The sequence below is a fragment of the Elaeis guineensis genome, chromosome 7 (assembly GCF_000442705.2).
Source record: "Elaeis guineensis isolate ETL-2024a chromosome 7, EG11, whole genome shotgun sequence".
NCBI lineage: Eukaryota > Viridiplantae > Streptophyta > Magnoliopsida > Arecales > Arecaceae > Elaeis > Elaeis guineensis.
Window position 1 is genome coordinate 92,638,127 of NC_025999.2, and position 25,519 is coordinate 92,663,645.

The 25,519-nt window shown below is 47.6% G+C and overlaps 1 protein-coding gene across 1 annotated transcript; it reads left to right on the forward strand.

Moving 5' to 3' along the window:
* Window positions 1-18,983: 18,983 nt before the first annotated feature.
* Window positions 18,984-21,028, forward strand: LOC105048569 (uncharacterized). The gene has a single exon (XM_010927911.4). It carries the CDS (start codon window positions 19,141-19,143, stop codon window positions 20,407-20,409), a length of 1,269 nt encoding a protein of 422 aa, XP_010926213.1. The 5' UTR covers window positions 18,984-19,140; the 3' UTR covers window positions 20,410-21,028.
* The last annotated feature ends 4,491 nt before the right edge of the window (window positions 21,029-25,519 follow it).

Here is a 25,519-nt window from a genome sequence, read left to right on the forward strand (position 1 = left end):
ACCAGCCAATGTAAATCAAATATATGCACCCATGTGTAAAGGGTGCAATGCACCAACCATGTCTTAGAAGAATGTTCCTACTCGAATGAGTGTGTACAGGTGAATGCCACCTATCAAGGACCATTGAACAATCCTTATGCACCCACATATAACCCAGGTTGGAGGAATCATCCGAATTTCTCATGGTCCCAGAATCTAATGTAGGCAATCCAAATTTCAATCAGCAAAATCTAAGGTCCAACCCAGTGATGAACAACCCCCAGGCTTCCATGATAATGACAAGAAAATTACCTCTTTAGAGAAAAGCCTAGAAGCTATGATGAAGACACATACCAGCTTTATGCAAACCACGGGTCAATTCATAAATAATAACACCCAAGCTATAGTCCGTCTGGAAATGCAAGTAAGTCAGCTGGCTTCGACCATTAGTGAACGAGAACATGGTAGGTTACCTAGCCAACCTGAGCTAAATCCTAGGAACCAAAATGGTCCACGACCCCAACAAGGAAACCAAGTTAATGGTGTAAATGTCATTCATACCTTAAGATCGGGAAAACAAATAGACAATAAGGTAGTTACACTTGATGATATAGAGGACTCATCTGCCGAGTCACCTTCTAAAACTACTACCTTTCAACCTCAAGCACCAGAAACTGAAAATTCACCTAGTCCAGTACTTAAAAGTCCTAGAGCTCTTTTTCCAAACAGACTGAAATCCAATAAATCTGAACATTTAGACAAAATTTTAGAGGTATTTAAACAAGTCCAAGTTAATATTCCTCTTTTAGATATAATCCATCAGGTTCCAACTTATGTCAAATTTTTAAAAGATCTTTGCACTAGGAAAAGGACCACTAATGTACCAAAGAAAGCATTTTTGGCTGCAAGTGTCAGTTCATACCTATCTAGCCATGTGCCAATTAAATATAAGGACCCTGGAGCTCCAACAATTTCTTGTGTTATTGGAGAAACCAATATAAAAAAGCCTTGCTAGATCTAGGAGCTAGTGTGAATATCCTTCCATATTCGGTGTATGAGCAACTAGGATTAGAAAAACTTCAACCTACTGGGATCACATTACAGTTAGCCGATAGATCTCTCAGGATCCCTAAGAGAATGGTCGAGGATGTTCTGATAAAGGTTGAAAATTTTATTTTTCCTGTAGATTTTATTGTTTTAGAGACTGAGCCAGTTACAAATCCTAAAGGACATATACCTGTCATTTTAGGAAGACCATTCTTAGCTACGGCCAATGCTGAAATCAATTGTCGAAATGGTCTAATGAAGTTATCCTTTGGGAATATGACCATTGAGCTTAATGTTTTTAACTTAGAACAGGAATCCTCTTCTCATGCTGATGTCAATGTAGTCCAAGATGGTATTTATGAATCTATTGACATTAGTGATGATGAAGTCGACCTAGAGTCTAACCCTTGGTTAATCCATGAGTCTGAGGATGTCAATGAAATACTTAAAGAAAATCAAATTAATCAGGAATCGACACTTCCTACTGAACCAATCATTGAGATGGTGAAATCATCACCTAAACCATCAATAGAGGAAGCACCCATTTTAGAACTAAAACCCCTCCCAGAACATCTCAAGTATGCATATCTAGGACCCAAAGAAACTTTGCCTGTAATTATTGCATCAGATCTAGATCCCAAGCAAGAGGAGGAGTTAGTGTCAGTTCTAAAAGCAAATCAAGAAGCAATAGGTTGGACCATAGCAGATATCAAAGGAATAAGCCCTTCTATAGTTCAACATAGAATATACTTAGAGGAAGAGGCTAAACCAATAAGAGAAGCCCAAAGAAGGCTTAATCCAGCTATGAAGGATGTAGTTAAAAAGGAGATTCTGAAACTCCTAGATAGTGGAATAATTTATCTTATTTCTGATAGCTCTTGGGTAAGCCCAGTTCAAGTAGTACCCAAGAAATCTGGGATAACAGTGGTCCAAAATGATGCAAACGAACTTATCCCAACTAGGACCCAAACGGGATGGAGGGTCTGTATAGACTATAGAAAGTTGAATGCTACGACAAGGAAAGATCACTTTCCTTTATCATTTATTGATCAAATATTGGAAAGACTAGCCGGACAAGAGTTTTACTGTTTTCTTGATGGATACTCCGGTTACAACCAGATCCCCATAGCCACTGAAGATCAAGAAAAGACTACATTCACCTATCCATTTGATACTTTTGCCTATAAACGAATGCCCTTTGGACTATGTAATGCACCGGCAACCTTCCAGAGATGCATGATCAGCATATTTTCAGATATGATAGAACGATTTCTAAAAATTTTTATGGATGATTTTTCTATTTTTGGCCTAACCTTCTCCGAGTGTCTGAATCACCTGCAATTAGTTCTAGAACGATGTAAGGAGAAGCACTTAGTTCTCAACTGGGAAAAATGTCAGTTTATGGTCAAACAGGGAATAGTTCTTGGCCATGTCATTTCTAAAAAGAGGATTGAAGTAGACAAGGCCAAAATAGATCTAATTGCAAGTCTTCCACCACCTAAATCTGTGAAAGAAATACGTTCATTTTTAGGTCATGCTGGATTCTATAGAAGGTTTATTGCCTACTTTAGCAAAGTAGCACATCCACTGACTAATCTTTTGGCAAAGGATACCAAATTTGAATTTACTCATGAGTGCTTAGAATCTTTTGAATTTCTAAAAAAAGCACTTGTATCAGCTCCAATCATTCATCCTCCTGTCTAGTCTGAACCATTTGAATTAATGTGTGATACGTCCGATCATGTTGTGGATGCAATCTTAGGTCAACGGATAAATAAGCTGCCTAGAGTGATATATTATGCAAGTAAAACCTTAAATGATGCGCAGCTTAGCTACACCACAACTGAGAAGGAGTTCCTTGCCGTTGTCTTTGCTTTAGAGAAATTTAGATCTTATTTGGTTGGGACCCACACCATTGTTTACACCGATCACTCAGCCATTAGACATCTCCTAGCAAAGAAGGATGCCAAGGCATGCTTAATCAGATGAATTTTGCTCCTTCAAGAATTTGACCTAGAAATTAGGGACAAGAAAGGCACTGAGAACGTTGTAGCAGATCATTTGTCCCGAATTTCAGTCGCACCATCTAGTGAACCACCCATCAATGAATCTTTCTCAGATGAGCAACTCATGTCTGTGTCTACTGAACCTTGGTTTGCTGATATTGTAAATTATTTAGCCATAGGTAAGATACCTTCTCATTGGACTAAGCACGATAAATATAAATTCTTTGCCCAAGTGAAGTATTTCATTTGGGATGATCCTTATCTTTTTAAACAATGTCCTGATCAAATTATTAGAAGGTGTATCCCAGATAACGAAGTCATGAATATTTTATCTTTTTGTCATGATCAAGCATGTGGGGGTCACTTCGCGTCTAAGAAAACTGCTGCTAAGGTTCTCCAATGTGGTTTTTATTGGCTCAATTTGTTTAAGGATGCTCATGAATATTGTAAAAGTTGTGCTCAATGTCAGAAAATGGGTCGAATCACCAAGCGACACATGATGCCACTCAACCCAATCTTGGTAGTTGAAGTTTTTGATGTTTGGGGGATCGATTTCATGGGACCATTTTCAAATTTCTTTGGAAATGAATATATTCTAGTAGCAGTTGATTATGTTTCAAAATGGGTAGAAGCAATTGCATGTAGAACACCCGATAGCAAAATGATCATTAAGTTTCTTAAAGAAAATATTCTCTCCCGTTTCGGTATTCCTAGGGCAATCATTAGTGATCGGAGAACCCATTTTTGTAACCGACCTTTTGCAACATTGATGAAAAAGTATAATGTCACCCACAAATTGGCCACACCATATCATCCTCAAACTAGTGGGCAAGTTGAAGTGTCAAACCGACAAATCAAACAGATCCTGGAAAAAACTGTTAGTGCCAATAGAAAGAATTGGTCTTTGAAATTAATTGATGCACTTTGGGCATACCGAACCGCTTTCAAGACCAATCTAGGAATGTCTCCTTATAGGATTGTGTTTGGTAAACCATGTCACTTGCCTATTGAGATAGAACACAAAGCCATGTGGGCCATCAAACAACTAAATACAAATTTGAACGACGCTGAAAACCATAGGAAGCTTCAGTTGAATGAATTAGAAGAACTTAGAAATGAAGCCTATAAAAATACAAGGATATACAAGGAACGAACCAAAACATTTCATGATCAATCAATTATGAGAAAAACTTTCAATATCGGACAAAAGGTGCTCTTATATAACTCTAGATTACATCTGTTTCCAGGAAAGCTTAGGTCTAGATGGACAGGACCATTTTTAGTAAAGAAAGTCTTTTCACACGGAGCTATTGAGATAGAAAACCCAAGTAATGGTGTTATCTTTAAAGTTAATGGTCAACGATTAAAACCATTCTTGGAATTACCGGTCGAGACTGTTGAAGATGCCATGGTTCTTTATGAACCAACTTATTCTGATTAAATTGCTTCGAGGTTTGGTCTGGCTGAAGACATAAAACTTAGCGCTTCTGGGAGGCAACCCAGCTTATTTTATTTCTAATATTTTTTTTGTTTTCAGACAAATAAATTAGATAAACTCCATTGGGGACAATGTCGGTTAAGTTGGGGGGTGTGATTTATGTCACAAATTGACATAAAAAGTATCAATTAATATCTAAATTATCTAACTTTATTAGAAAATTGATACTTGTTATTATATTTTGCAGAAGAAGAGGTCATCAATAGAAAGAACAAGGAAAGAGGATTCCAACGGCGCAAATTAGAGCTTGAACAAAATCAGGTGTTATCATTTCCTTTTCCTTCCACTATGAGTTATTTCTTACATTTAATATATTAAAAAAAAAATTGAAATAAATTAATTTAGAAAAGAAATAAGAGTAAGTTAGAAAGTATTTGCTAATAAATGTAGTGAGTCACGGAGAAGATTAGCTGGTTAGACTCTTGGTGGCATAGGTCATTTAAAGACTATTAGCACTTCCAATTACACATGCACACTAACAAGGTAAAGTAGATGTTAATTGTAAGGTCAATTAAGAATTTGAGTATTATTTAAATTAGATAATTTTTTCTACACCCCAATTGAAGAAATTTGAATTTAAGGAAAGAGCTACCTGCCTGAAATAAAATGCAAAACACAGAGTAAATATGGATTGCCCTAAGCCTAGTAACCGGATCTCTTCACCTAAGTCAAGTGTTGAGATTCACGTCAAACGGTGGTGGGAAGGCCAGGATGCTCAGCAAAAAAAAAAAAAATAATAGTGTGAAAGCTACCTTAGTTCTTTGTTTAATCTGGGGTGTATAGAAAATTAATCGAACTAAGTTATGAAAAATGATACAATTGGCCTGTATAAGTTAATACTGAAATACTAAGTTAGTTATCACTCACACAAGTGCTATAAAACTTTAAGTGTACTCTAAGAAAGCTCCTAAGTAGACTGACTACCAATTCTAATTCGAAGCTCATTACTTAGTAATACTAGAAAACTTCTTAAATTTCGATCTTAAATTAATTTGCAAAGGAAGGATCTTTTTGGAATATGATCTTATTTTGGTACATTGCTAAGGGACTAGCAATGATTAAGTTGGGGGGTGTGATTTATGTCACAAATTGACATAAAAAGTATCAATTAATATCTAAATTATCTAACTTTATTAAGAAATTGATACTTGTTATTATATTTTACAGAAGAAGAGGTCATTACTAGAAAGAACAAGGAAAGAGGATTCCAACGGCATAAATTTTACGCAAAATGGAGTTAAATTGATCTAGGAATTGAAGAATGAAGAAAGAAGACTCAATTGGGTCAAACCCGAGTCAAATCAGGTCAAAATTGATCAAAAATCAACTGATTTGATGATCTGGTTAGCCGCCTGGTCCACAGCAACAGGCGCCTGGACCATGGACCCATCGGCGCACCATAAACCAGCCAATCAGTGAGTCTCGGCTCACCGCAACGCATCACGAGCCCGATCCACGCGCACGGTCTAGGGCTCATGAGGAGAGAGAAGAAGGTCCGAAGGGCAATCTGGTAACTTCACATCACTCGATGGTCCGATCTTCTCTGATCAAGATCCAACGCTCCACATTTTTGCGCCATCGGACGGCCACCATCGCAGCCGGTCAAGATCCAACCGTACTCAAGGCAATTGCAAGAATCAATAAACACTAGGACAACACAGGATCCTTCTGCAGCGCGATCCAATGGACGAAATCTTCCAGCGCCTTGATCGAACGGTTCGCGACGCATCCGACCTGATCCCATCTCTGCAGCGCGATCCAACGGCGGCGCTTCACCCAGATCGTGATCCGACGGCCCAAAATCGCTTCCGGCTTGATTTATTAGATGAATTGGGTCCTTTAGATGAAGATCGGATGGCTGAAACAATTTCTAAGGTTTCTTGATGGATTTAAGTACTTTTTGAGCGAGATTTGAGCTCCTAAACCCCCCTAACAGTCCTCTAAAATCTCTTAGTCCCACATCTAAAGTTTTGAAAACCTTATAACCCCCAAATGCCTATAAAAAGCCCCAAAGGCCCTTGTTTTAAGGATGGGGGGGCCTTCCGATCAAGCTTGTAACCCTAGATAATGGGATTTTTAGCTTTCTTCTCAAGCCTCGAGCTTTGAAATTTTTGTAATAAATTTTTTTTATATAAAATCTTATTTTTATATAATTTTATCTCTTTACATTATGCAATTTATTTTTCTTGCAATTAGGATAGTTTAATTTATGCAATTTAATTTTATGCAATTAGGTTAGTTTAAATTATGCAGTTTAAATTTAAGCAATTAGGATAGTTTAATTTATGAAATTAGGGTAGTTTATTTTTCTGCATTTAAATTTTGCAAGTAGATTTAGATCATGTCTAGCTAAGCATCCCTTCTAGGGTTTGCGATGAAGCTAGATCATGAGGAGGGATTTTACATAGGGTTCTTTCTTTTTCTTAGGGTTTCTTTTTCTTCCTCTTTTGCCAAGAATTTTTGATGAACTACAGTTGGGTCAGAGTCCCTTCATAGTTCATGCTTGATTCAGTGCATAGGAGGAGAAAACCCTAAGGGATCCTAGTTACTACTTCCCTGTAAAGAATCTTGATGGGTTATCGTTGGGCCTTAGTCCCTTCATAATCTATGCTTGGAAAATACAAGAGGAGTAGTCGTTAGGATCAATAAGAAAAATTCTAGGTAGAATTCCCTAATCTAGATCTAGTGGATTCAAAAACTCTAGATCCTTAGTCTTATTGTCTTTAGCAAATAACTTTCGATTTTCGATTGTCGTTAAAGCTCGCTTGAGCATAGATTTGAAAATCGTTTTTAAACCAAGTCTCTGTAGGATCGACCCGTACTCGCTGGTCGTGCTACTCTGCACACTGTGCGCTTGCAGTTTTATTTATAAATTTTAAGATTTGCACATCAGTAACCAAGCTTCTACGACGGTCGATCACCTTCTGAATTCCGTCCGAGCTCCAACGAGAAATGGATTTCAGCAGAACTCCTACTACAAGCGGTCTACTCCGGATCTCTACTGTAAGCGAATTCCATCCGAGCTCCTACGAGAAATGAATTTCAGTCGAACTCCTACTACGAGCGATCTACTCTGGATCTCTAATGTAAGCGAATTCCATCCGAGCTTCTATTGTAAATAAATTTCTTCCGAACTTCTATCACAGGCAGACTTCAGCCGAGCTCCTACAGTGGACGGATCCCAGACGAGCTTCTACAACGGGATAGGCTCCACCAGTCAGGTCACTACTCCGAGCTCTCATGACAACTGATCTTCGACCGAGCCTCTACAATAAGCGGCCTCCTTTCAGCCTTCTGCAAGAACCAGACTCCGTCCGAACTTTCATAGCGGATGGATTCCGGACGAGCTTCTACAACAGACGGGCTCCAGCAGCCGAATTTCTACAACGATCGATCGCCTCCGGTGTCTGCCAAACCTCCCCAGCCATCAACCTTCAATAGCGTCAGTCGGACTTCAACAACGCCATCCAAACTTCCACAGGATCCCCAGACTCCTCCAGCGGACGAACCTCCCCAACGCCATCCAAAGTCCACCGCCGGCCGACCCTCCGCCAGATTCTTCATGAAACCGGACTTCTCCGGCGGGTAATCTTCAGACGAGCTTCCAAATCAGGCAAATCTCAGATGGACTTTTCTAGTAATCGGACTCCTATCGGACTTCTTCAACAAGTGGTTCCTATCCGAGCTTCTACAGCAGATGACTCCCGTCTGCAGCACCAATGGCACTCAACAACCGTTAACCCATCAACAACCTTGAAAATATCCGAGCTTCTCCCAGATTGCAGGGACAGAGAGCCATTTCGCTCCATCAGACATCCCAGCTGAGCTTCAGCCGATAGGCCCAAACTCTCTAGCAAGTCACGATAATAGCCACTACCCCACTCCACTCTCTATAACAGATTCCACGTGGTCCCACCACTTTCTGGCAAGTCGCGATAACGGACACCACTCCGCTCTCCATAACAAATCCCACGTGGCTCTGAACGGCCCATTGACGCCACTACTCTCTGCAACAAATTCTACGCGGCCACGAACGGCCCACTACCAGGCGCTTACGGACGTCGCTGTCAATCAGTTACGCTCCTCCGTCTATAAAAGGGATCCTCCAGATACGTTATTCTCTAAGCTCTCAACTCTATCTTGAAACTCTGCTAAAATTTTCGCTCGAGCACTCCATTTTTGTTGAAGCAGAGTACTGACTTGAGCGTCGGAGGGTCTTGTCGGAGCACCCCCAACTCCGGTTTAGACTTTCCTTGCAGGTTCCGGTGGCGGCCGCGGTCATCTCAGCTCCAGCTTCTCCGACTTCGGCAGAATTCTGCACCAACAGAATTTCGACTGCGGTCATCTCAGCTCCAGCTTCTCCGACTTCGGCAAAATTCTGCACCAACAGAATTGGTGCTAGAGGAAGGACCTATGTCTTCGCAGTACCCTTGTTCTTAAAGGAGTGCTCAACGGGACTGACTCCGATCATCTTCTCTGACATCCTCTTCTCCTTCTCCCTCTAGATCTTCACCTGATGCCTCCCCGAAAGGCATCCACCAGGCGATCCACGGCCTCCGCGGCCAGATCTCAGCGAGCTCCGCAAGCTCCGACCTCATCTCCGATTTCTCAGGCTCCTCCTCCTCCCCCGATAACGACAGTCGGCATGGAGCAGTTTGACTTGTCGGTTCAGCAAGCCAGGGGCCTCACCGAAGCAGTGCAGGCCATGCAGCTACTGTCGCAGCAGCCGCAGACATCGGTGCGGTTGGAAAAAGCATCGTCAGAGTTTCAAAATCTAGCAACCGGGCGGGCCACTTGGGCAGGTCGCCCTGTCTTCCCCGAAAAGGGAAAGCAGAAGGCGGAGAGCCTACCATCCGACCATGATTCCACCCCCGGAGAGTCCCTACCTCCGTTCCACTAGGAGGCCCTCGAGGCCCGCAGTCAAGAGGACCTCCCGGATCAAAGGCTCCAGGAAATGAACTGGCAGATCGAGGAGCTCATCAGACAAGGTCGACTCGACAGATTCATCCGACGCCGACCTGAAGGTAGGGAGGATCGACCGAGGGCCCTACCATGGCCAAAGCCGCCAAGGAGGGAGGAACAGCCTGAAGATCAGCCTCCGACTAAGATCGTCAACACCATCTCTGGAGAGCCCCATAGGGGAGCGGCCAGTGGATCGGCCGGACCGCTCAAGCGGCAGAGGACTGAAGAGTCCATTACTTTTACAGAAGAAGATGTCCGGGAGATTCAATTTCCGCATAATGATGCGATTGTAGTTTCTTTAAATATTGCTGATTATGATGTACGCCGCATTCTTGTTGATAGCGGAAGCTCGATCGATATTTTATTTTACGAGGTATTTTCAAACATGTCCATTTCGGATGGTCGATTAGGGCCAATAAACTCCCCGTTGGTAGGGTTCACTGGCGATGCTGTACCGGTGGAAGGGGTAATAACTTTAACCGTGGTTGCGGGCCGGTACCCAAAGCAATCAAGGGCGCGGGTGGACTTTCTGGTAGTAAGGGCACCGTCAGCCTACAACGCAATTCTCGGTCGATCTGGCCTCAATGCCCTTCGAGCTGTGGTGTCAACCTATCATTTGAATTTGAAATTTCTTACTAGCCAGGGGGTCGGAGAGGTCAGAGGAGATCAAGCCTTGGCAAGACATTGCTATAACATAGCCCTACAAAGAAATGGTCAGCCTGACCCCTGCCCGGTCGATGGATTGGACACCCGCAACGACCTGACTGAAGAACGGGATGAGCCAATAAAAGATCTTGTCTCAATTCCTTTAAATGATGGGAATGAAGAGCACATGGTGAAGATCAGCTCCAACTTGGGGAAAGAGGTGCGGACACAGCTTATCAATTTTCTACAAAAGAATGCGGATGTTTTCACTTGGGTCTCGACGGACATGCCAGGGATTGATGTGGGAGTCATGGAACACCGCCTGGCTGTTGATCCCAAGCATCGACCGACGAAAGAAAAAATCCAAAGTCATGCATCGGAAAGGCAAGTGGCAATAGCTGAGGAAGTTGATAAACTCCTGAAGGCCGGGTTCATCAGAGAAGTCAACTATCCGAACTAGGTCTCTAATGTGGTTCTCGTCAAGAAGGCGAACGGCAAGTGGAGGATGTGCATAGACTTCAAAAAGCTAAACAAAGCCTGCCCGAAGGACAGTTATCCTCTGTCCAGAATTGACCAATTAGTGGATGCAACCTCGGGCCACGAGCTTCTCACCTTCATGGATGTCTTTTTCGGCTACAATCAAATCAGGATGGCACCGGAGGACGAAGAAAAAATCACTTTTATTACTAACCGCGGTCTTTATTGTTACAGGGTCATGCCTTTTGGCCTAAAAAATGCAGGGGCGACCTACCAACGGCTGGTGAACAAGATCTTCAAAGGACAGATCGACCACAACATGGAGGTCTACGTGGACGATATGCTCGTAAAAAGTAAATCCTCGATGAACCACATTGCCAACCTTGAGGAGACCTTCAGCGCCCTCCGAAAATACAAGATGAAGCTGAACTCAGCCAAGTACGCTTTTGGAGTAACCTCAAAAAAATTCCTGGGCTTTATGGTATCGGGGCACGGGATCGAAGCAAATCCGGAAAAGATTCGCGCCATCCAGAAAATGACCGCCCCTAAGTCAATAAAGGAAGTTCAGCGCCTTACTAGGAGAGTAGCGGCTCTAAATCGCTTCGTCTCAAGATCGGCCGAGCGGTGCCTACCTTTCTTTCAGACCCTCAAGCAGCCGAAGAACTTCTGTTGGACCGCTGGATGTTAGCAAGCGTTCAAAGAACTGAAGAACTACCTCGGCTCATCTCCACTATTGGCAAAGCTCGAGCCTAGAGAGGAGTTGTTCCTGTACTTGGCGGTCTCCCCTGTGGCTCTCGCAGCAGTTCTGGTTAAAGAAGAAGCAAAAATTCAACGGTCGATCTACTACATAAGCCGAGTATTGAGAGACACCGAAATCAGGTATACTAAGTTAGAGAAACTAACTTACGTCTTGTTGGTTGCAGCTCGGAGGCTCCGACCTTATTTTCAAGGACACACCATAATACTGCTCATCGATCAGCCGATCAAGGCGGTTCTGCATCGAGCGGATGTCTCTGGGAGGATAGCGAAGTGGGCAGTCGAGCTCATGGAGTTCGACTATCGACCTCGGCCAGCGATCAAAGTCCAGATATTAGCGGACTTCGTGGTGGAATGCACTATCTCGAAAGAGGCCGAACTTCGATGAGATGAAGCCGATAATCCAGGGCTCCGACCGAACTCCCCTGAAGAAAGAGCAAATCTCCCTGATGGTTTTTAGGCTCTCTACGTGGATGGTTCCTCCAACATGTCGGGCGCAGGCGCGGGCCTGATCTTGGTCAATCCAGATGGAATTATCGCGGAGTATGCACTGCGCTTCGAGTTCCCTGCGATAAATAATGGAGCAGAATATGAAGCTCTGATTGCAGGACTAAAGATCGCCAAAGAATTGAAAGTAGATCGGCTTCAAGCCTATAGTGACTCTCAATTAGTAGTGGGACAGATCAGCAAAAATTATGAAGCTCGAGAGGACAGTATGGCCAAGTATCTCGAAAAGGTAAAGGAGATCATCCCTACCTTCTACAGCTTCAACATCAGGCAGATCCCAAGAGCAGGAAATACCAGGGCTGACTTTCTCTCCAAGTTGGCTACACTAGCTCCGACTGAACTGCCTAAGGGAGTCTTCTTCGAAGTTCTGAAGTGCCCAAGTACGGAAGAACCACAGGTTGTAGTGGAGATCGGCCATGAACCCAGTTGGATTGACCCACCGGTGGCATACCTCAAGGACGGGGTTCTTTCTTCTGATGCAAAAGAAGCTCGGAAGCTTAGAAACCAGGTCTCTCGATATATTCTTTATGAAGGCAAGCTGTACAAGAGGTCATACTCTCTACTCCTTTTGAGATGTCTCCGACCTTCTGAGGCCGACTTCGCCTTGTGGGAGGTACACGAGGGAGTCTGTGAAAGTCACCTGGGGGCCAGATCTTTATCCCACAAGCTGCTCCGACAAGGCTATTACTGGCCTACCATGTACCACGACTCCATCGAATATGTCAAAAGATGTGATCGGTGTCAGAGATATGCAAATATCCAGAGGCAACCCGCCTCCGAACTCACACTCTTGAATATCCCATGACCGTTTGCGCAATGGGGAATGGATATCCTTGGACCTTTTCTCATGGCATCCGGGCAGCGGAAGTTTCTCCTGGTGGCAATTGACTACTTCACCAAGTGGGTAGAAGCTGAACCTTTGGCAAAAATTACAGAAGCTAAGGTGCAAGACTTCGTTTGGAAGTCAATTGTCTGTAGGTTCGGCCTATCCAGAACTATCATTACTGATAATGGGCGGCAATTTGCTGGAGCAAGATTTACTGAATTTTGTGAGGACCTAAATATCTCCCATAACTTCACTTCGGTAGCCCATCCGCAGGTCAACGGTGAAGCTGAGGTTACTAACAGGACTCTGCTGCAAGGGATCAAGGCGATACTTGAAAGAGCAAAGGGAACTTGAGCAGAAGAGCTTTATCATGTGTTGTGGGCATACCGAACTACCCAAAGGCTGCCCACAGGGGAGACTCCCTTTGCCTTAGCCTTCAGAACAGAAGTCATGATCCCGATCGAACTCAAACTCCCATCGGCGTGAGTTGTTGCATTCGACGAACAGCACAACTCGCAGGATCTCAAAGCCAACCTCGACTTATTAGAAGAGAAGCGGGAGACAGCTTAAGTTCGGATGGCCGCCTACAGGCAGAAAGTGACCCGCTACTACAACTCTCGGGTCAAGAGCAAGGCCTTCAGAGCGGGGGACTTAGTACTTCGATGAGCTGCTGTCTCACAACCTCAGAATCAAGGGAAGCTCGCCCCTAATTGGGAAGGCCCGTATGAAGTCAGGGAGGTGGTTCGGCCCGAATGTACTATTTGAAAGAGCTCAGAGGAGTAGACCTTCCGCGACCATGGAATTCGAAAAATCTACGAATGTATTACCAATAACTTTGCCTTAAGTGAAAGTTTCTTTCATATTTGCATATCTTTTCTTTTGACACAAGCTCCTAACGACAAGGAGTAGCTCCTTCCGACAATCCAAACCAAGCGTGTTAGGAACAGGAGGAGAACCTCGTCCTAACATGAGCAAAGTCGAAGGCCTGATTATTTAAGACCGGATGGAGAGAGAGGTCCTCACAACGATCCTTATGTGCCCCCACAGTCATGTTAGGAACAGGAAGAGAACCTCATCCTAATATGAGCAAAGTCGAAGGTCCGGTTATTTAAGATCGGATGGGAGGAGAGGCCCTCACAACGGCCCTTATGTGCCCCCACAGCCATGTTAGGAACAGGAGGAGAACCTCATCCTAACATGAGCAAAGTCGAAGGCCCGATTTTTTAAGATCGGATGGGGAGAGAGGCCCTCACAACGGTCCTTATGTGGCCCCACAGCCATGTTAGGAACAGGAGGAGAACCTCATCCTAATATGAGCAAAATCGAAGGCCCGATTATTTAAGACCAGATGGAGGGAGAGACCCTCACAACGGCCCTTATGTGCCCCCACGCCATGTTAGGAACAGGAGGAGAACCTCATCCTAATATGAGCAAGATCGAAGGCCCGATTATTTAGAGACCGGATGGGGGGAGAGGTCCTTACAACGGCCCTTATGTGCCCCTACAGCCTTATTAGGAATAGGAAGAGAACCTCGTCCTAACATGAGCAAGGTCGAAGGTCCGATTATTTAGAGATCGGATGGGGGGAGAGACCCTTTGCAACGGCCCTTATGTGCCCCCACAGTCCTGTTAGGAACAGGAGGAAAACCCCATCCTAATATGAGCTGAAATTGACTGTGTCGGGAGCAGGAGGAGAACCTCGTCCTGACACAGACGAAGACCTAATCATTCAAGATCAGATAAGGAGAAAAGCCTCCTCGACGGTTCCTCTACATCCCTACAACCATGCTAAGAATGGAGGGAAAACCCTCATCCAAGTAAAAAAAAAAGAAGAAGGAAGAGGGGAGATCAAAAGGGAAAGCAACGAACCACACCAGTAATAAGAAAAAAACGAACAACATCAAAGACACAAGGAAAGGGAGGAGACTCTTATCAAAAACCCTCAGTCCTTGAGAGGAAACTCAACGTAGGCCGAGGAAAAATTGACTTCCTCAAGGCGATGAGAAGTTCGAAAAAATTGACTTTCTCAAGACAATGAGAAGTTCGGACCCCCAAGCCCAAGCACCAAGAGGAAACGACAAACTCAAATGGCTTCGAAAAAGCCTACGGTCATAAACAAAAAGGGCGAATCGACATGACGACGACCAGAAACCTTCAAACAACGTCGACATCGAACAAGACAAAAGACAAAAGAAATTTAGAAAACGACAACTTAATACAAAAATGGACAAGATAATAGAAATTTTTCTTTTCAATTTCATTAGCGAAGTGTATATTACAGAGCCTTTGAAGGTCCAAAAAAAAAATGACAAGAAAGAAAAGGAATACAAGGCAAAAGAGCTCCAAGGAAGCTCGGTGCCGTCGGACTTCGAACTCTTGATTTCAGCCATCGTCGAAGATTGCTTTAAGTACCCGACTTCTTCTTTCAGTCCCCCTTTGGATTAACAATTACTCCAGCATTATCTTTAAAGTACATGTAGATGCCATACTTTTTGCGCCATGGCTTCCACTGCCTCACAATGACGACAGGCATAACCTTCTTTCTGAGATCGGATTTTTCCTTCTTTCTGACTTCTTCTTCCAATCCCCCTATGGCTTCCCCCTTCTGTAGGAGCGGAAAGTACTCACGATCGAAGATGTGCCACAAGCGCGGGCTTTGGGCGATCAAGGCGAAGCATGGTCGGATCTGTCTCTTCTACCCTCGCCTTCTTCACCGACCCAGAAGTTGCAGCGCCTTTCCTCTTGTGGGCCTCGAGACTCTTGGCTAGCATCCAAGCCGCGTCCGCGTCCATATCTGCAATGAAAGAAAATCGGTACAGCTTAGAAACAGAGCCACGAAAATAGAGGGAGTTCTGGAACTAACCTAGGCTGGTCTGAAGGAGGCAGAGGTGCAGGGATGGGGACGACTCGAAGAACGCCTAAGGCTGAGAAGGACATTGAAAAAGGACGGAACTCTCAGGAAAAAGGAGGGACCGAAGAAACTTTCGTGCAAAGTGAGATCCCCGAAGGGGGGAGGCGGGGTTAAATAGGCGACGGGGTTCGGTGCAATAATGACTGCAGGTCTCCTTTGGCCGATCTATAGCCGCCGCGTGGCCCACTCACCGTGGCAGGCGACTGAAAGTGGCCGACAACTGACAAGATCATTATTGCACCGCACCTAGAGCAGCGCTCCAACGAGAATTCTGAAAAAGTCTTTTCGGATCGTCTTGATTTGAAAAGACTCCAGCACCAGCACGCCAAACGCCAAAATATCTGAAAACCACCGAGTGCGAAAATCGAGGGAGGCAACTTTGGCTGTGAGAATTTCTCTGTACTTTCTTCGTTTGGAATCCGAACTCGAAAGTAGGGGAACTGGTGTTGGATATAAAATACCCCCAGTCGACCTTGTGTGGCATCTTTCTGAACTTCCTCGACCGTCCGAGCTTCCATAATTTCATCTGGACTTCTCCGACAATGAGCTTCTCCATTCATCTACCAGGCTGCTCCAAAGACTCTTTGGGCTTCACTATCAGCCGACCTTCTACAGTGATCAACTATTCTCCGAATCCCTTCCAGACTTCTTCCGACCGCGGACGACCCTATTTCAAACTTCTTCCGGACTTCGTCAATATTCGAGCCTCTTCGACGTTGAGATTTCTACAGTAAGCAGACTCCATCCAAGCTTCTACGACGGTCGATCACCTTTCGGATTCCATCCGAGCTCCTACGAGAAACGGATTTCAGCCGAACTCTTACTACGAGCGATCTACTCCGGATCTCTACTGTAAGCGAATTCCATCCGAGCTCCTACGAAAAATAGATTTTAACCGAACTCCTACTACGAGCGGTCTACTCTGGATCTCTACTGTAAGCGAATTCCATCCGAGCTTCTACTGTAAATAAATTTCTTCCGAACTTCTATCACAGGCAGACTTCAGCCGAGCTCCTACAGTGGACGGATCCCAGACGAGCTTCTACAACGGGATAGGCTCCACCGGCCAGGTCACTACTCCGAACTCCCACGACAACCGATCTTCGATCGAGCCTCTACAATAAGCGGCCTCCTTTCAGCCTTCTGCAAGAATCGGACTCCGTCCGAACTTCCATAGCGGATGGATTTCGGATGAGCTTCTACAACAGACGGGCTCCAGCAGTCAGATTTCTACAACGACCGATCGCCTTCGGTGTCTGCCAAACCTCCCCAGCCATCAACCTTCAATAGCATCAGTCGGACTTCAACAATCCCATCCAGACTTCCATAGGATCTCCAAACTCTTCCAGCGGACGAACCCCCCCAACGCCATCCGAAGTCCACCGCTGGCCGACCCTTCGCCAGATTCTTCATGAAACCGGACTTCTCTGATGGGTAATCTTCAGACAAGTTTTCACATCAGGCAAATTTCAGACGGACTTCTCTAGCAATCGGACTCCTACCGGACTTCTTCAACAGACGGTTCCTATCCGAGCTTCTACAGTAGATGACTCCCATCTGCAGCACCAATGGCACTTAACAACCGTTAACCCATCAACAACCTCGGGAACATCCGAGCTTCTCCCAGATTGCAGAGACAGAAAGTCATTCCGCTCCATCAGACGTCCCAACCGAGCTTCAGCCGACAGGCCCGAACTCTCTGGCAAGTCACGACAATGGCCACTACCCCACTCCACTCTCTATAACAGATTTCACGTGATCCCACCACTCTCTGGCAAGTCGCGACAACGGACACCACTCTGCTCTCCATAACAAACCCCACGTGGCTTTGAACGGCCCACTGACGCCACTACTCTCCGCAACAAACTCTGTGCGGCCACGAACGGCCCACTACCAGATGCTTACGGACGTCGCTGTCAATCAGTTACACTCCTCCGTCTATAAAAGGGACTCCCCAGATACGTTATTCTCTAAGCTCTCAACTCTATCTTGAAATTCTGCTAAAATTTTCGCTCGAGCACTCCATTTTTGTTGAAGCAGAGTACTGACTTGAGCGTCGGAGGGTCTTGCCGGAGCACCTCCAACTCCGATTTAGACTTTCCTTGCAGATCCCGGCGGCGGCTGCGGTCATCTCAGCTCCAGCTTCTCCGACTTCGACGGAATTCTGCACCAACATTTTTTTTTTTTTTTTGTTTCTTCTTTCTCTTTACTTCCTAACAGAACATGGGACTTTCTGATATCCATTTGTTCCCCAGATCAGAGGCCATGAATCGGCGTGGTTAGGATTTTGAGTGGCCAGGACGATGGCGGTGCAGGTGGGGAATCATTGACCGGCGGTTGGCAAAGATGACTACCATCAGAGAATCAAAAAAAATGGGTGCAAGTCAAAGCAGAAATAGAAGGATCAATCCGAGCTCCCTTTTTGATGAAATCCGATGGTTCGCCAATCGAAATCCGGGATCCAGGACTACGAAAAAGGCAGAGGAGGGCTAGTCAATGGATGTTGGGTTCTCACCTGCATTCTGGCGACCTGTGGTGACAATCACAACGTTGGTGGCAGTCGGCGTCCGAGAAAAAAACCAAGAACCCAGTGGCTTTTGGGATTGGGATTGGGATTGGGATTGTTGATGAGGAAATCAAGTAATGGTAGGAGGCTATAAATAGCGTTGGGCAGGCGATGGAATTCAGCTTAAGGTCGGATTTTGTCCGAATAATTTGTTAAGAAAAGGAAGACGAGTCCCGTTCAGACTCACCTCCCACCTTTTCACGTATTTTTCAGCACATGCATTTATTTTTTTATTATTATTTTTTAAATGTTGGCTGGTTTTAGGGTATCACTGCTTATCTGTGCGTTGGCCAGTGAACTTCTTATCCGCTGCAATAGGAGTGGTTGAAAGCATGTGGAAGTTCGGCCCACCAAGCTAACAACCAACACCGATTTGCCTCACAATTTTTTTTTTTTTTGATAAGAAAATAAGTCTCTAGTGGTGGTGGAAGGAATAAAAGAATCTTTCAATTTTAAGCCAAAAGAAAAATTCTCTAACACTATCAATAGAAACTTCTACCAAAAAAAAAAAAAACACTATCAATAGAAACAAAATCAACCAAGATCTCCGGTATACATTTATCTATGGATATTTTGAAACCGCCAATAGCTTTCACGTCTCATGTGTCCCTTCGTACCCTCCACCCTCACTATCACTCTCAATTTCAGCAACCACGGAGGTAACGTATCTTATCCATATTAAAAATAAGAAGAAAGAAATGTGTTAATATTTTATTCATACTCCCTCGCGCTTCCTCCACTTCACACAGTGCTTGCAACCATCTGCTGACTCGCATTTTAACTAAAACCCCAAGCCACTGCTTCTTCCTCCCTTTCCGTCTCCTTGGCCCTCCCTTCCCTTCCCCGGACCACAATTCCTGGAAAAGAGGATAAAAGGCGGACATAAAAGTTATCCTTCTTTCCATCTCTTTCCTTCAATATCATATCCATTTCCATTGGCTTGAATAGGAGCAAGTACTCATGGTTTCAACACCCTCCACTCTTCTCCACGTTTTCCTCCTCCTCCTCCTCCTCCTTCAAAGCCATCCCTCCCAGCAGCAACAAAGCTCTTCCCTCAGTCCCACAGATAAGGCTGCCCTCCTTGACGTTAGAAGCAACCTCCGCGACCTCCCCGGCTCCAACTTCTTCTCCACCTGGGACTTCACCGATGACCCCTGTGCCACCTTTGCCGGTGTCGTATGCTCCCCTGACGACCAGCACGGCAACCAATCCCTCCGGATTTCCGTCCTCACTCTTGGCACCGGCCTCGCCGGCTCCCTCTCACCCTCACTCGCCAATCTCACCGCCCTCACCGATCTAGTAGTCAATCCCGGCCGCATTTCAGGCCCCATCCCTCCCGATATCGGCGCCCGCCTGCGCCGTCTCCGCTGTGTTTCCATCTCCAACAATCTCATCTCCGGTTCAATCCCGGTCTCTCTCGCCGGTCTCCCCGACCTCCACACCCTCGACCTCGGCCAGAACAAGCTCCGGGGTCCGATCCCACCACTTCTTCTCCTCCCCTCCTCTCCAAGCCTCAAGGTCCTCATCCTCGCGGCCAATGGCGGGCTCAACGGCGAGGTCCCGCCCGGGATCTCCGCCGCCCAGCTACTCCACCTCGACCTCCGCGGCAATTCCCTCACCGGCGCACTCCCGCCGCTTCCCTCCACCCTTCGCTACCTCTCCGCCTCCGCCAACGCCCTGTCGGGCCCGCTAGACGCCGCCTTCGCCAAGCCGCTCCCAGACCTCGCCTTCCTCGACCTCTCCATGAACGCCTTCACTGGCAGAGTTCCCCCGGCGATCTTTGCCCTCCCCCGCCTCTCCTCCCTCCTCATCCAGCGCAACAATCTCTCCGGGCCGCTGGCCGTCCCGCGCCGCGGGGAGGCGTCGCCGTCGTGGGCGGTGGTGGATCTGAGCCACAACAGGTTATCCGGGGAATTTCCGGCGGCGCTAGCGGCGGCGGAGAGCCTGTACCTGAACAATAACCAGCTGACAGGGGCGGTGCCCGAGGAGGTGGCGAGGAGCCTTTACATGGGGAGCATGGCCACCCTCTACGCCCAGCACAACTACCTCACCTCTTTCCCCGCGCCGCCGCTCCCCCTGCCGGATTCCGTCGCCCTCTGCCTCTCCCACAACTGCATGTCCCTCCCCTCCGCCGCCACCATCGGGTGCCCCGCCAGCGCCGGCACCCCGCCGTCCCGGCCGCCGTGGCAGTGTTCTAACACCACCACTGCCACCAGCGGGGATGGCTGAGGGAGGGGCCAGCAGATTGCATTCAAAAAATTGATCGACTTCATTTGTTGTTATGTGTTTATTCAAATTTGTTTTGAATTTGGGATCAAATTGATGACTTTCTTTTGTTGTTATTTGTTTATTCAAATTTGTTTTGAGTTTGGGATCGGTTTAGTTTTTTGTTTTTGGGATCGGTACGTTTAGTTGATGCTTTGTTTGTTTCTTTTTGTAAGCAAACGGTCCGCTTCGCTTGGTTTTTGGTTTGAGGGGATCGGATGATTGGTATGGTTTTTGACTTTGTTTTGGTATGGTCGTACTCTCTAATCTCGGCCAAACAGCCGTAGCGCGGCATGGCGTACCTATAAGAAGTACGCTATGCGCCATCTTTCTTTGATTAGTTAAGCCACCTTTTTGTAAGAAGGATTTGCCTGCGACATCCTCACGGGTTTGTCTCCCTTTCACCTCACAATGCAGAAGCCATCTGTCGATGTTCTCATTTTGCCGGTAACTCTCCTAGATAAGATACGTTGGTGTATCATTATAGCGATACTATCAAGATGTATATGTATTTGGCCAATATTTTGTCAATATTATGAATAAAACCTCTCAAGCAGATAATTTCTGCCTATTTTGCAGCAAACATCTTGGATTGAGTTTATTCTATCAGATTACCATCAAATAATTAACATTCAGTGCCCAACTCCTTTAGGTCTTTATCAAACCATAAAAAATGTTAATAAGCTAAATGACACTGTACATGATAAAATTTAAAATTATACTAGCATAGGACAAAAATCTGTTATATAAAAAATATTTTTGTTTTGAGAATAAATCTATATTAATTTATATTTTTTGATCCAACTTTGATTATAGAAGCTTGGTTCTAATTTTAAAAATTAGATAAGTGAAATGTGTAATTAAATATGATAAATTAGAGAACTTTTATTCCAATATAATTCTAAAAGATATATATATATATTGTTGGGGGATACCCACCGACCGACCGACCGACTATCGGAGGGCCCGACCTCGGGTAGGGGACAGACCGACCGACCGACTATCGGAGGGCCCGACCGGCTAGCGGCCCGACCGACTAACCGACGGCCCGACGAACGACTCTGACTGGCCGATCGTAAGTCGGACGGCAGGCCAACGGACGCCATCAGCGGCTAACCACGGCCATTCCACGGTCTATTCCCGACCGACTGAACCCAGAGGTCCGGTAGCCGACCCACTTGAAGCTCGCCGACCGACGGAGGAGCCCGACGCCACTCTGTTGGCCACCGACCTTGGATCGGCCGACTCCACCAACCGCCGTACGGCCGCCAGACGTTGTCAGCTCTGACACGGACATGCGGCACAGTTACCTAGGGGCATTGTCCCGCCGAGAGCCGGGTCAACCCTGGTGATTAGACGGCTACACGGCGACATGATGTTTTCACGGCGGCTCTGACAGCCTACAGTGAGTTGACAGTTCCTCACTTGTCCGCGCCATTAATGACGGCGCCATACCGTGCTCCACTATATATACCGGGGAAGGCAACAGTGCAAAGGGTCGATCCGCCCGTCTCTCCCACATACGCAGGCTCGCTCCTCTCTCTTTCTCCCTCTCAGAGCTCTCTGTCTGCATTTCACTGTTGCCCAGTCACCTCTCTGACTTGACCGTCGGAGGGTCCCCGCCGGAGCCGCCTCCGGTCAGTGCGGACTTCCTTTTGCAGGTGCACGCTTCCCGGCGATCGGACGACGAGGCGATTGGCCGCAATAGATTGGCGCGCCAGGTAGGGGACAGCATGACAAAGACAAGAGCTCAACGATCGAGAATCACTGGGTCGGCAAGGCGTTCTTCCCGCCGGGAAGAGGCCTCTCCACCATCACCGGCGGCGGAGCCTAGCTCTCCGCGCCCTGCAGTGACTACGGAGGCGCAGATTGCGGCCATTGTACGGCAGATGACCGTACTGACCGACGCAGTCAAAAGCCTCCAGCAACAACCGGCGGCCCGACCTATGCCTTCCAGGAGCAGCCGCCGACGGTCGCGCCGACCCCTGCCGCCTCCAGGCGAGCACTCCCAACAGCGCTCCCACGGGGAGGAGGAGGGTCGACCTCGGCGCGACGACCGACGGTCCCAGCGGCCCTCTCCTTCCCCGTTGGAACGGGCGAGGAAGGAAAAGCGGCCGCGCACACCGTCGGCCTCTCCTTCAGAGTCTTCCGGAGGCTCCACTCCTGGGGTCTCCCAGCATCGACGAGCGGACGACTACGAGCGACGGTTCGGGGAGATCGACCGCCGGCTCGCCCAACTGCAAATGGACGGCCAGAAGTCTTCGAACGACGTCGACTTCCAGACCGCCCAGCCTCTCTCTCGACTGGTCCTCGATGAGCCGATTCCCAGTCGGTTCAAAATGCCGAACGTAGAGCCATACGACGGCTCCGCCGACCCAGTCGACCACCTCGAGAGCTACAAAGCTCTCATGACGATTCAAGGGGCAACCGACGCTCTGTTTTGCATCGGCTTCCCCGCCACACTTCGCAAGGCTGCCAGGGCTTGGTACTCCGGTCTTCGATCGGGCAGTATCCATTCCTTCGCGCAGCTCGAGCACTCGTTCGTGGCCCATTTCAGCACTAGCCGAAAGCCGCCGCGAACGTCGGATAGCCTTTTCTCCCTCAAGCAGGGGGAAAACGAGGCGCTCCGGCACTTCGTGGCGCGATTCAACGCGGCCACGCTCGAGGTCCGGGACCTCAACGAAGACATGGCGGTTTCAGCCATGAAGCGGGGCCTGAGGTCGTCCCGATTTACTTATTCTCTGGACAAGACCCTCCCCCGAACATACGCCGAGCTACTGGAGCGCGCATACAAGTATATGCGCGCGGACGAAGGAGCGTCCGACCGACGCCTGGTCGAGCCCAGGGGTCCGAAGGAGAAGCGAAGAAAAGGTCGGGAGCCCGCCGAACCAAGCAGGCCCCCGGCCGGTAGTCGGCTTTCTCCACCCGACAAATCCAAAAATCACCCCGCCGACAGACTCCGAGGTCGGTGCGTCCCAGGTATGACTCCTACACTCCTCTCTCCGCTCCCCGTGCGCAGATCTTGATGGAGATCGAAGGGAAAGAATACCTGCGACGGCCTCCGCCTCTGAAGGCAAAGGGCCTCGACCATCGGAAGTACTGTCGGTTCCATCGGAGCCACGGCCACGACACCGAGCGATGCATCCAGTTGAAGGATGAGATCGAAAATCTCATCCGCCGAGGGTATCTCGGCAAGTTTCGAAAGGGTCCGCCGACCCGACCGACTGCCGATCGACGCCCCCAGCCGACTGAAGAGGCACCGACTAACCAGCCGACGGCTGGAGTCATCAACATGATCTCCAAGCAGCTGGGCCCGGGGACGTCTGCAGGAGGAGAGCCGACGAAAAAGCCACGCCCGGACGACGTGATTACCTTCTCGGAAGACGACGTTCAGGGCATCCAGACTCCCCACGACGACGCTGTTGTTGTGTCGGCGACAATAGCCAATTATGATGTAAAACGAATTTTTGTTGATAATGGAAGTTCGACAAATGTTTTGTTTTACTCGACCTTCTCCCGAATGCGACTACCGACTGATCGACTCAGTAGGGTTTCCACGCCCTTGATCGGCTTTGCCAGAGACACCGTCATGACAGAAGGAGAAATCACCCTGCCCGTGACGGTCGGTACCGAACCACGGCAAAGAACGGCCTCCCTCATTTTCGCGGTCGTCCAAGTTCCTTCGGCCTACAACGCCATACTCGGGCGACCCGGACTGAACGCCCTCGGGCGATCGTCTCGACGTACCATCTCCTTGTTCGATTCTCGACTAAAAACGGAGTCGGAGAGATGCGCGGAGATCAACAGCTCGCCCGACGATGCTTTCAAATCTCCGCCCAAAGCGACGAGACAAAGGATCCCCTGACAATTGACAAACTGGATCAACGGGAGGAGGAAGAGCGGGGTTCGCCGGCCGAGCGGCTCGAGGCGATCCCGGTGGGAGAAAATCCCGACAGAAAAGTTTGGATCGGGTCTCAATTGCCCGACGCCGAACGCCACCGACTGGCGGAGCTGCTGACGGCCAACGCCGACGTATTCGCATGGTCGGCATCAGATATGTCGGGCATCCCTCCGGAAACAATGACTCACCGACTCAACATCGACCCGACAATGAAGCCGGTGAGGCAGAAGAAAAGGTCCTTCGCCCCAGAGAGGCAGAAGGCCATTGACGAAGAAGTGGACAAACTGCTCGAGGCGGGCTTCATTCGGGAATCCACGTATCCCGATTGGCTCGCTAATGTCGTCATGGTCAAGAAAGCCAACGGAAAATGGAGGATCTGCATCGATTATACCGACCTCAACCGAGCATGCCCGAAGGATAGCTTTCCACTCCCGAAGATCGACCAGCTGGTGGATGCGACGTCCGGATTTCGACTGCTCAGCTTCATGGACGCCTTCGTCGGGTACAATCAGATCCGGATGGCGCCTGAAGACGAGGAGCACACCGCGTTCGTGACCCCCAAGGGCCTCTACTGCTATCGGGTGATGCCCTTTGGATTGAAGAACGCCGGCGCCACCTACCAGCGACTCGTCAACAAGGTCTTCAAAGACCAGATCGGGCGTAACATGGAGGTATACGTGGACGACATGCTGGTAAAGAGCACGCGGATCCCGGACCATGTTCAGGATCTCGAGGAGACCTTCCGCACCCTTCGGCGACACCGAATGAAGCTCAACCCGACCAAATGCGCCTTCGGGGTGACCTCGGGGAAGTTCCTCGGATTCCTCATTTCTCAGAGAGGGATCGAGGCAAACCCTGAGAAGATAAAGGCGATCCTCGACATGCGTCATCCGAACACCAAGAAGGAGGTCCAACAACTGAACGGGAGAATCGTCGCTCTTAGCCGATTCATTTCCCGATCAGCTGAAAGGTGCCTCCCGTTCTTCAAAACCCTGCGCCAGGCGAACGGTTTCTCTTGGTCGGATGAATGCGAACAGGCCTTTGAAGACCTGAAGAGGTACTTGGCTTCCCCGCCGCTGCTCGTAAAGCCGCAGATCGGGGAGACCTTGTATCTCTACTTGGCCACATCTTCTGAGGCGATCAGTTCGGTGCTCGTTCGGAAAAACGAGTGCC